This window comes from Diadema antillarum, unplaced genomic scaffold (genome assembly GCF_040938485.1).
Source record: "Diadema antillarum isolate AM-2024a unplaced genomic scaffold, OU_Dant_1.0 seq00000050_RagTag, whole genome shotgun sequence".
Lineage (NCBI taxonomy): Eukaryota > Metazoa > Echinodermata > Echinoidea > Diadematoida > Diadematidae > Diadema > Diadema antillarum.
In genome coordinates, this window is record NW_027271159.1 from 118,338 (window position 1) to 130,345 (window position 12,008).

The 12,008-nt window shown below is 38.8% G+C and overlaps 1 protein-coding gene across 1 annotated transcript in view; it reads right to left on the bottom strand.

Moving 5' to 3' along the window:
• The window catches only part of LOC139725582 (gonadotropin-releasing hormone II receptor-like), a 90,004-nt gene extending 81,660 nt beyond the window's left edge, over nucleotides 1-8,344 (bottom strand). Inside the window, exon 1 of the mRNA XM_071636673.1 lies at nucleotides 7,736-8,344. Within this exon, the coding sequence (XP_071492774.1) occupies nucleotides 7,736-8,344 (609 nt within the window). The remainder of the gene's footprint in view (nucleotides 1-7,735) is intronic.
• Nucleotides 8,345-12,008: the final 3,664 nt, after the last annotated feature.

Genomic DNA, 12,008 nt, shown 5'->3' on the forward strand with positions numbered 1-12,008 from the left:
AAACCTTGCAGTATATCAGTATCGTAATTATGAATGTTTTCTTACGTTTTACTAGTATTCTTATTTCATCGGAATATTTAATACCCTGTATTTTAGATTGATTTATCATAGAAGCACTACAAATGGACTGACGCTATAGTAACTACAACTAATTTACGTACAAATGCATGTATACATAATATATTTGTTGTTGACGTGTGTGTGTGTGTGTGTGTGTGTGTGTGTGTGTGTGTGTGTGTGTGTATTCATGTGTATGTGTGAGGCGCTGCATTTCAAAATCCACGAATAGACGCATTCGTAATGGATTTCACTGAAGGCATTGGAGTTTTAGGTGCTATCTGGCAGCGTTGCTCCTTTTGCATTGAAGCATTGAAGTTACGAAGCATAATCTTAATCATCATAGTTCCCCTCCCCCATTTTTCCAGACCCCTTTTTGAGAACTCAAGTTGATTTTCATTGTTTTCCACCCATGGGTTAAATGAAAGTGCTCCTGAAAACGCTGCAGATCAAGCTAAAAGAAGCAATGACCAAAAAGTATAGCTTTGATACTTTGGCATTATTATGAACAGAGCGTCGTTTATTAGTGTGCCGAAGTTGTATGTAGGTTAATCGGATAATTCCTTTAGCCCTGGCGTTCTGATTTAAATCCACGCATAATGCAGGGGTGATTTAATGCACTTGAAATGGACCCTCAAGTTTAATGTTCCTTTTGACGAAAAGTAGCATTTCAACATATTCGTTATTTTTTTTTTTACATCATTTGCTTTGGCGACATATGAACAGTACATGAGTTATGTATATGGGATAGCTTAGATTCTTTCCGGAATCTGACCTTAACAAACGAACGAATAAAAAGCTTCTAATGCGACTTTTATTATTCCTTTCAGGTCCTGTATAATTATATAATATCAAATATGATCATTATACAGACGCAAGTCACACAATGTAGTTGTCGATATTTTGACAGGGCAACAAGCAATTCCAAGACCCCGCTTTGTCTTAGCAATCTTGCTCTCTATTGGGCTCTTCTCTGCATCTGGGTTAATGTCCCTTAATTCAACTGTTTCGATCTTCAGTAGATGTGTAAATGTTATAACTCATCTGAGAAGCACGAAACTTCAGCACCCTCTGACACTCTATATACAGCGGGGAAATTAGTGTGATCACATGTCTGTATTTGAGATGAATTGTGTCATAATGACTGAAAGATTCAATTTTCACCTCACTGCAAGGGTTCATACAAAGTGTGTGGGTGTGTGTGTGTGGGGGGGGGGGGGGGGAGCAGACTGGCGCAGCCAGTATTCAGAATATTCCTTTTTTTTCACTTTACTCAAAATACATGTATATCTTAAAAAGTTCCGTCTCTTTGTCCAATCTAAATTTGCTCCAAGGCACATTCTATTTTGATATGAATTTAGACATTAGGACTTATTTATCTTAAGGAAATCGTCACTACTGCCTTTAAACAGAAGCAAGGTCGATGACCCGAAAAGTCATACTCTCCTTTTGCAAACTTCAAGGGAAAAAACAAAAGAAGGTTGAAGAATAATGTCTCCCAACATTGTGTATGAAGTACTGAGTCATACATCAAGAGTTAAAAGAGAGTTAACCCCACTCACTCGGGATAATACCCTCCCCGTTTTTACTGTGAACAACGATTGGAATTTTTTCCGGGGTCCGAATGAATTCCTAAAAATCTCGATAGTATTGTTTTCCCTTCCGTCATTAAAAAAAGTTCCCAGTTTAAATATTTTGAGGAAAGGGCTGTTTTTTTGTGTATATATTGTTCAAAAGCAAACAGTAGCTTAATTCAGATAGCCCTGCCGAAGAGAGTTCCAAAATAGGCTAATCAAATGTTTCACAGCTGCTCAGACAGAAAAAAAAAATGCATCTTAACTGCAAGGCTAATAAAGAAAAAGAGAGAATGATTATCTACCTCTAAAATGTAGAAGCTTATGACAAGGATCGGATTTTTAGGGTTGCAAAAGTGACACACGAACTTTAAGGCTATTGCCACAAGCAACACCCATCTATTTTTCACATTCGCCATCCACTTTCGAAAGCGACATTGCATTCTCTTCATTCTCCTGATAATCTCGGTCAAAGGAAACTGAATCCTTACGATAGACCATCTGATTCCAGTCGTCTGCGAAAGAAAACTGACTGCAACACAGCGGAGAGACGCGCTCGCGCGAAAAATTGCTGATGGAAAGCGCCTCTTCAGTTGGGCTATTACAGTCAGGTAAAACACACGCTTTGTAAGGCTGGTATAAATTGGCACAAAAAAAAAAAACGACTACATCGATCTGTTCGGAGTTCTTTCGTTAATGAATGCTTGAATTCTGACGGTCACCTTGTCTAGTTGGGAAATTGTAATTCGCTGAGGCGCTCAAAGTGAAATGTTCGGCTGGCCAAACATCGGGGTCACTTGATCAAATTATTCCAACTTGCCCGTTGTATACGATTAGGCTCTTGTGGACTTTGCACAGCGGACCTAATCCATTCCCCCTGCTGCCTGACGCACCTCGCCCCTCCACGAAAAGCAACATCAGCAAAAACAACAACACGTGTCATATCCAGCATACGTAATCCGCCATTTTCTACGCTCATTACTAATGCCTTACGGATTCCTCGTCTTTCTCCTAATAGCATCATTTCTCGCAACCTGCATCAATTCTTTCCCTCCACACCCCCTTCCCATTTACTTTCCACTTCCTCTCGCCCGTGAGTTATGCGAGACGGCTTTGGAGGAGGAGGAGGAAGAGGAGAAGAAGGAGGAGGAGGAGGAGGCGATGAACACCACTGAGGTATGAAGAGTGAGGAATAAGGCTTGGATGGAAATTTGTTATCGACCCTGGTATGAATGCGCGAGGCTCGGCCAAGAAGGATGACGAACCAGACTTAAAGACGTGCAAAGGAATTTTCATGGTGTATCTGTCGCTGAGAGGTTTAGAACATTGAACGCATTTACATCTGACCAGAAATGAGAACATTCAGGAATCATTGCGATTAAAAAAAAAGAGATAAAGTATCACATAAAAAATCAACAGTCTGATATCATAAGTACATTCTGCCCACATTTCTAGAGCACGTTTTTTTTTTTCTGAAACATTCGATACAGCGTATTGAATTGTCTATTTGCGTTTGATTGCATAACTTGTCATAATCTCGACTGCAACAAAACTTTAACAGCAGATTTTCAAGAATGGCATATTTTAGACTTTTTGAAACTTTTTCACCTTTTTACCCATTTATAGGGATGAGAGAGATTGTGTAACATTTTGACAATTTATGGACAGAAAAAATCGACAGTATCGACAGCAGGAAAATGATATTCGGCAACTTTTTCCGTATGACTGTGTCCATTCGCTGTGGTGTGTCATATTCATTGTTATCAAGTAATTATTACTTACAAAGATCACGGTCACCTTGGCAACGCGCCATTGGGGTCAAGCGGATGTTAAAATTTGATTTTGTTGATCGTAGCATTGTCTGATTTTCTACATTTATTAAAATGCGTGTATTCCCCGAGAGGTCGTGTGGTTAAAAAAAACACGGGTAAAAACACGTCATTTTAATAATTTTTATTTTCGTTCCAAGGGGAAACATGGGGGAAAAAACAGGCAGATTCAGTGACAGATGGCGTTTTCAGAACGCGTAAGGTCTTGCGCCGATCAACTATTGACATAGAACGACGGAAATCAAATCTCAAAGTAATAGCGGAGCTGAGATCTGAGACGCAGTTCATCTCCCGGGGATGCGACCGGTGTCAATCGCATGGTGCTCCTCGATTATAACGAAATCACTGACTGTCCAGGTAACACAAATACCTAGAAGTGTCTGCCATAACCAGGTAAGAAAATGATGATGTGAAGAAGAAGGTGGCATCATTTTAATGAAACAACTAGAGGGTCTCTTTTCATGAATCTTGATTCTCGTAAGAAAAAAATAAAGCCGGATACTAGCAATCATGCTGTTTTTAGGCTTGTTTCAGATTCAGTTTTAGGTTGTTCAGTATTCTTAAAAGTCATTTTCTTTTTTTATTTTGCACCGATCTCTCACATTTTTTTTGACACCACCGTGTAAAAAAAAAAAAAATCATTGTTACCATTATCATAAAGTTAATGTGGAATGTTTATGTGGAATTGAATTTGAATTTTTCATCAGCAGAACGAAACCTTGCTTTTTCCCTTTGATCTTACCGGCAGCAGGGAGGTGGTCCACCTCCCTGCCCGCAGAATAGGACACGCGAAAGAAAAAGATGCGGGAATGCGGGTGCGCCCACACATGGAGGTATTGATTGTATCTCCCGATGCTCTCTATTGAAAACAAAAATAAAAACAAAACGAAATATTAAGATAAAAAACAACCTTTTCAGCAATACTTTTCTCCAGCGTGGAAAAAGAGCTGGTTCCCCCTTGAGGAGTAGCATGGCTGGGACACTTGGCATTCTTCTTCAACACTAGCCATAATTCAGTAAGAAAGCGTAACACGGGGGGGGGGGGGGGATGCTGACATTCAACCTGTACAGGAAGTCTGGCGTTCTCTGCGGCGGGACCAGTACGTGCTTTGCCGAATACTTGAGATCCTCGCAACTGACGAACTGCCGCCGCGAGCTCGGAATTAGGGGGCCCCATACTTCCTCAAGCCCCCTTTAATGATGTTGTAAATGCGTACCGATTGGAAGCTGCGCTGCTTGTCCTTGTAATCCTAGCCTAGAGAGCTTGTACAGTCAACATTTTCTCAGATTGGAGTTGGGAGTCATTGCAACATTACAAGCATTTGTTTTAATCTATCTGATTTTTTGTCTGCGCTTTACAACGCAAAGCAACTTTCTTGATAATTTTGTTCAAATTCATTGATGTCATTTTTATGTGTTCTTTACTTGTTTGGTAGTTGTAATCATAATGTGACGTGTTTATCCTAAGTCACTATGACGTCGTAAAAGAAGTCCAAATTATAATTTGTGTAAAGTAGGTGGTGTTGTTGTTGTTTTTCTTTCAAGAACAAATCTGCGCAGGTTTAAAAACTATGCACAACTGATGGCGCTTTATAGTAGTAAAAGGAAAAAAAGCAATATGATGGCATGACAAGCATGACAAGATTTTGGAGAGGCTTGATGTGACAAATAAAAGCATTCTTTCATTTATTCCATTTTGAAGATTTTTGGTTGCTTTATTCAAAGCGATGAACTAGGCATCGCTAGGTATTAAAAATTACTTTGAACAGCGCTTTAACTGATTGGTGTGAGTTTGTGTATGCGTGTGTGCGTGTATGATTTTATGTATGGATATACGCGTTCAATATGTGTGAAATGCTTGTTTTTCTACACCTCAAGTGAAATGAATAGAAAAAAACACTATACGTTGTCATTGGCATGATAGTAATTGAAGGAGCATTACGCACAATTGATAAAATTTATTATAAGGTAATAGTACATAAATCCATAGTGCCATATACATATTCGTGGAATTTACTGTGCTCCTTGAGCTGAAAAACCAATACTCTGAAAAAAGACCCAACATACTACACTGACCAAGGATGATGACATAGGAGGCTCACACATTTCAGTCATCTAGCAATGCGTTTTCATAACGAACAATACCACTTTCTCAACAAGTCTACCAGTGTAGAATGTGTGCATGATTTCTTCCTTTGTTTTGCTTCCCTGAGCGCCCAATCATACATTCTTACGTAAACGACATGTCATCATCCTCGTTCACTGTGATTTGTTATGAATTTTGAAAACATTTTTATTCGTCATATCAATCACTGTAGAATACGAAACTCTGTACCTAGTAACAAATTTATAAATGTTTAAACGGAAAAGTCTGACAATCATCTGATGGGGGGGGGGGGGGTCTCCTTTAATGAATACGTTCGTTGGTAATTGGTTTGTTTTTCATGTAGTTCTTGCATTTTGAATAGGACACCAAGCAGGAAGCTGCAATTCATGTTAAGTTGCTGTTGCATCTTTGATATTTGATGTTTGATAATGATGTCCGACTCAAGTACATGAAAGATAGACAGGCAGACAAATAGATAGATAGATAGAGGCAGGTTATAGATAGATAGATAGATAGATAGATAGATAGACAGATAGATAGATAGATAGACAGATAGATAGATAGATAGATAGATTGACAGATAGATTGACAGATAGATAGATGCAGGTTATAGATAGATAGATAGATGGATGGATAGATAGATAGATAGATAGATAAATAAATAGATAGATAGATAGATAGATAAAGACAGATAGATAGATTGATAGATAGATAGACAGATAGATAGAGAGATAGATAGATTGATAGATAGATACAGACAGGTAGATAGGTAGATAGATAGATGGATATAGATAGATAGATAGATAGATGGATGGATGGATGGATGGATAGAGGAGAGGGAGAGAGAGGGAGAGCTGAAAATTGTTCCTTGTTACCTAATAGTATACCTGTGTATACATCTCAGCAACGCATTATCTTTTCACACAACATTAGTAACTGTTGCATCTTTGATATTTGATGTTTGATAATGATGTCCGACTCAAGTACATGAAAGATAGACAGGCAGACAAATAGATAGATAGATAGAGGCAGGTTATAGATAGATAGATAGATAGATAGATAGATAGATAGACAGATAGATAGATAGATAGACAGATAGATAGATAGATAGATAGATAGATAGATAGATTGACAGATAGATTGACAGATAGATAGATGCAGGTTATAGATAGATAGATAGATGGATGGATAGATAGATAGATAGATAGATAAATAAATAGATAGATAGATAGATAGATAAAGACAGATAGATAGATTGATAGATAGATAGACAGATAGATAGAGAGATAGATAGATTGATAGATAGATACAGACAGGTAGATAGGTAGATAGATAGATGGATATAGATAGATAGATAGATAGATGGATGGATGGATGGATGGATAGAGGAGAGGGAGAGAGAGGGAGAGCTGAAAATTGTTCCTTGTTACCTAATAGTATACCTGTGTATACATCTCAGCAACGCATTATCTTTTCACACAACATTAGTAACGAACAAAAATACGACGTTGGTGTAATTGATCTGTATTATGGCTATGTATAGACAATCATTAAGTTTCTAGTGTGTATTCAGATTGTTTTAATCAAGAGTAGAAGAAGAATATTGTAGTTGATGTTTGTAATTTGATCATCACAAATAACTAATATTGCAACATTTATGTTCAGTTTTTCATAGTACTGTGATATTTTTGTTAAATGATGTGACATTCATGGGGTTTCCCCAAATATGTGGTGGTTGCCCATTTCTTGATATCACACGAAAAAGGGAAGGCTATCTAAACCAACATACATGATTGCTATATTTAGTGATTCACATAGTGAGCACATTAAAGAGTTCATCATGTGTCAATATGTGATAGCTGATACCATTATCCATACTATACCAACTGGGCTTCAGCAGCCTTAAAACAAGTAACTATTAAAACTCATGCACTGTTAAAAAATATAGTAACAAAAGCAAGTGTTCCAGCTAGACCACGGGAAAAGAATATACGGATCTGATATCCATTCTTGCAAACTTTTTTGTTTTGTTATGGGGGGTTTCCTTTGCTGATACGGATACAAAATTAAGAATTGAGATGAAATTAAAGGTATATACATAACATCGCATCATACAACTACCAGGATTAATGAAAGATGTTTTCTGAAAACAGATATGCGACAATTACCTGAGGAATACTGCACACAGCTGCCGAGGTCCACGCTACCCTGAGCATGATTTTACATCTCCGGTCCGCCTCGCGAACGCTTAGCGGGTGAACGATGGCCGCGTAGCGGTCGATGCTGATGACGATGAGAACGAAGGAGGAGGCGTACATGGCGAAGGTTTGCGTAAACATGATCAACTTGCACATCGTATTCCCCGCCAGCCAGGCCACCGTGCAGAACCAGATCACGTCGGTGGAAATGTTCACGAAGGTGATGAGGAGGTCGGCGACAGTCAAATGCAGCACGAGTAGGTTGACGCGAGACTTTCGTCGCCGCTGTCGCCATACTGTCCAGAGGACGATGAAGTTGAGAGGCACGGACAACGCGAGGATGGTCGAGAGGGTGATGATTCGTATGAGATAGGCCAATTCGAATGTGGGCGTCTTCGGGAGCGCGGTCGACGAGGGGAAGGTCGACAGGATGTAGAATTCCACCACAGTGAAGTTCATTGCGGCAGTGGTAGGAGTTGAAAGCCCTTCGGAAACGGTGTCATTTAGCCGAGTTCCATAGTCCTCATGGAGGAGAGTGGAGTCACTCACAGCAGAGCTCACCAATGTCGCTCGCATCATATTTTATTTGTTTTCCTTATGTCGCTAACGCCTTAGTTTCTAACTTACTGCAATCACTAGAAAGAACGAAACTCTGGATCATTCGCTGCTCCGTGTGCGTTGGCATTTATATGCGTGCGTCCGACGAGACTTTATATCCGTTTGATAACTTTCGCTATGTTGGTCGCAATCGCATCACGAACATCGAGCTCGACTCGCTCGGACAACTGTGCTGGAAGCCACCATTGGTCGTCGCGTTATAAAAGCCCCGCAAAATGTGACGTTCGCGGTGGTCACGTGCTCCCCCCACTCACGATCCTCACTTTTTCTTTTTCTTTTTTTTTTTGTAAAGCACCACTGCATTACTCGGCGCTTCCTTGGAAGTGAAGTCGCTCAGTCTTCATGGCCAAGAGAGATCAGCAACTAACGTAGTGGGTGATGATGCGACTCAATTTTGTATTCGTAATTTCTATAATTGAGGCCACATTCGCGTACATTATGGTCCCAACCTCTCTGCAACCTCAATCTTGTGAACTCCTTGAGTCAACGTACTCGCATATACATGTTGATGATTAGAATGTTATTTCATCCCGCTCTTTCGCTTGATACAGAAGATAAAGAGACATACTATTTTATCTGCATTTCGGTGCGCGATATTGAGTCACATCTTTATCGAAGAAAACTGGTTACATGCATATCCAGTTACAGCATTTGCAATGGATTAACTTATAGTGCATGATATACCTTAAAACATATCTTACGAGAGAACGTTTTGTTGATTCATATCCATTTAGTTTTGTGTTGAGTGACAACGCGTTGCAACGTTGCAACGTTGCAACGGTTCGTCCGCTGCGCAACCAATTTCTACAACATGCCGATCGCCAATAGGAAGACGATTTTCTGAATATATGTCAGCTTGCATACATGATTCACAAGAACAAAATTAAAAATCCATGAGGCTTCGTTTCACTTTCAACAAAATCCATGGTCATTTTCCATAGTTTAAATACACGCAGTCCACTTCAAACACGCAGCAACAAGTTAAAAAAAATAGCAAACAATTTCGTTGTTTTCGTTTTATTTGGTCTTTTGTCGTTTTGCAAAGGGCACCCGGGCATTTGAGAAAGAAAAACGCTGTCATGTCATACAGCTGACCTTAAACAGCAAAGCAGGTAGTGCATGAAATGTTCGGCAAAGATCCGTCAGTTTGGAAATATGAGAATTAATGTCTTATATGTTTCATCATTATAGTAATTTTCTGTCCACCATAACATCACTGTCTCTTGGAAATGTTAACTCTTACACAATTAATAAGCATCATTACTGGTAACCGTGGACAACGAATTAAAAGTCATTTCTCATATTTATGATAGCGTGGGGTACTTGTTATGTTTTTCCTTCCAATCAGGTGATTATATATTATTATGACGTACTTTCATATTCATCAATTATCACAACATGCTGTAACAAAGGTCATAGCGTTTATAAACCCATACATTGCTGCGCTGGCTAATCGCAGCGACAGCACGCGTGCCTTGTCTAAAGGTTAATAGGGATGTCCAGATAAACAGTCACGTGATCCTTTTGCATTAATTTTCCTTCTGTGCCGGGCATGCAACTTAGTCTCACCGGAGTCAATTTGTCTATGGTATTTTCCGAGAGTATTTTCGGAAAGATTTGAATCTCTGTCTGTGAAACAACTTGGGCTTGTTATAGGTTGGTGTGTGGGCTCACAAAGGGCTCAAAAAACCTCTACATTTATTGACGAAGGGACAACATGAATAATCGAGATAGGCTATGTAATAAAACAGAACTTTGACAGAATACCGATTAGCAATTTTCATCTGTAGCATATCATTCAAATTTAGATTACTGTCTTATTATGCAAAGAGTGATAAAAACACATCCAAGGAATAGTTTGCCTATCATTTTTAACATTCGTTGCTCGCATGCATTCTGCAAAGATAGACAAAAATACACACAGAATAGAACAAACAGAGGCAAACTTAGATTTTTCTTTTTAGTCAAGCAGCCAAACACTCAGAAGAATACATCATTCATAATCACGCAAACAAAACGACCTGACACAAATACCCATCCACACACATACCTACACTACCCAGGATATCTTGATTTGAATATATCCATCGCTATCCGTTGCTTACATACTATCCTTTTCATCTCCACATCTCGAATCAAAATGATGTGTCAGAGGGGAACTATAGAATGAGATTATAACTGAATGAATAATCATTAAAGAGATTTAATGAAAAGAAAAGTAGATATTTTAGATGAAGCAAAAATTCCTTGGCATTTCTAGTTTATCAAGCATGATTTATCAAGAAATTTAATTCATGAAGTATTAAAGACATATCATAGTGGGTGATTCCAAGTTCTGTGCTGATGCTGGTGTTAGTGCTCTCTCAACACTATAGCACTATTGATAATACCGAACTTGAAATCAGTGGGTGTTAGCAGATTGACCTCAAAATGAAGACGTGGATCTGATCAAAGCTAGTGTTGGGCCTGGTGTTGAATGTCGTCTGTTGACCCGAGCTCTACTGTTATTGTTGGCGATTTAAGTGTTTTTTTCCTTGTTGGCTAACACTAGTCCCTGAGACTTATCAAATTGTCATTCAAGGATAGACGTTGTCCCAAATCACAACATATTCGTCACGAGTGGAAAGTACACGAGCACTGTAGACTTTGGCCACATGAATATTCGTCTGGGAGCAAAATTAGGATCGTTGTCTTTTGGAGATGTGAAGTAAATTTCGGTATTGTGATTATTTTCCCACACCAATTTTCGAATACAAAGTATTTATGACTGTATTTTTTTTTCTCCACATTTGACTGGAACTAAGCGCAATAACTCGTTTTCGTCTATCATTTTCTGCACTTGGCGCTGGTGTGAAGATAACACTATTGTGTTGGGGGGTCGATAATTGTGATCGGTATTGGTTGCATTAATCGGTGCTGGAGCTCGACTTCAGGCAATTCTTTGGGGGATAACACCAGCGCCAGCACCGAACTTAAATCCCCAAGTAGCGTCTTGCTAAAAAATAATAATAATAATAAATAAATAAACACATACAAGAAATCAAGATTATTTCCCTCCACTACCCATCTGTCTTGAACCAGAGTACTATGCTCGTGAAGAGCAAGAGAGAAAGAGAGAGACAGACAGACAGACAGACAGACAGACAGAGAGGTAGAGAAAGGGAGAGAGAAGAAGTATGCTTTTTGCGTTTGGCGCCTTTCGTAATGTGAAGGAACGATGGCACTGCATCCAAGTTACTATTAAACTAATCATCAAAACCTTGTTAGGGTTTAAGATAGCTACCACCAATCTGCACTGAGTATTATCATTGAAACGAGACAGATCGAAAAATCTTGAAGCATTTCGAGAGAAAATAAAATTGATATCAGTAAAAAAAAAGAGAAGAATATAACAAATTGAGATTTTGTGTCATAAAGAAATTAATACCCAAAATTATCAAATCGATAACAACGAAAAGAAATTTGATAAATGTTTAATATCATAAAAGGTGAATAAAGGTTAAGAATCCAATAACAAGACTCTGTATAATTTGACGTCTGTGGGAGAGTAATGGTTAAATATTGACCGGCGCAACTGCGAAAACATGGCTCTTAAATTGCGACATAAACTAAAGAGAGCGATTGT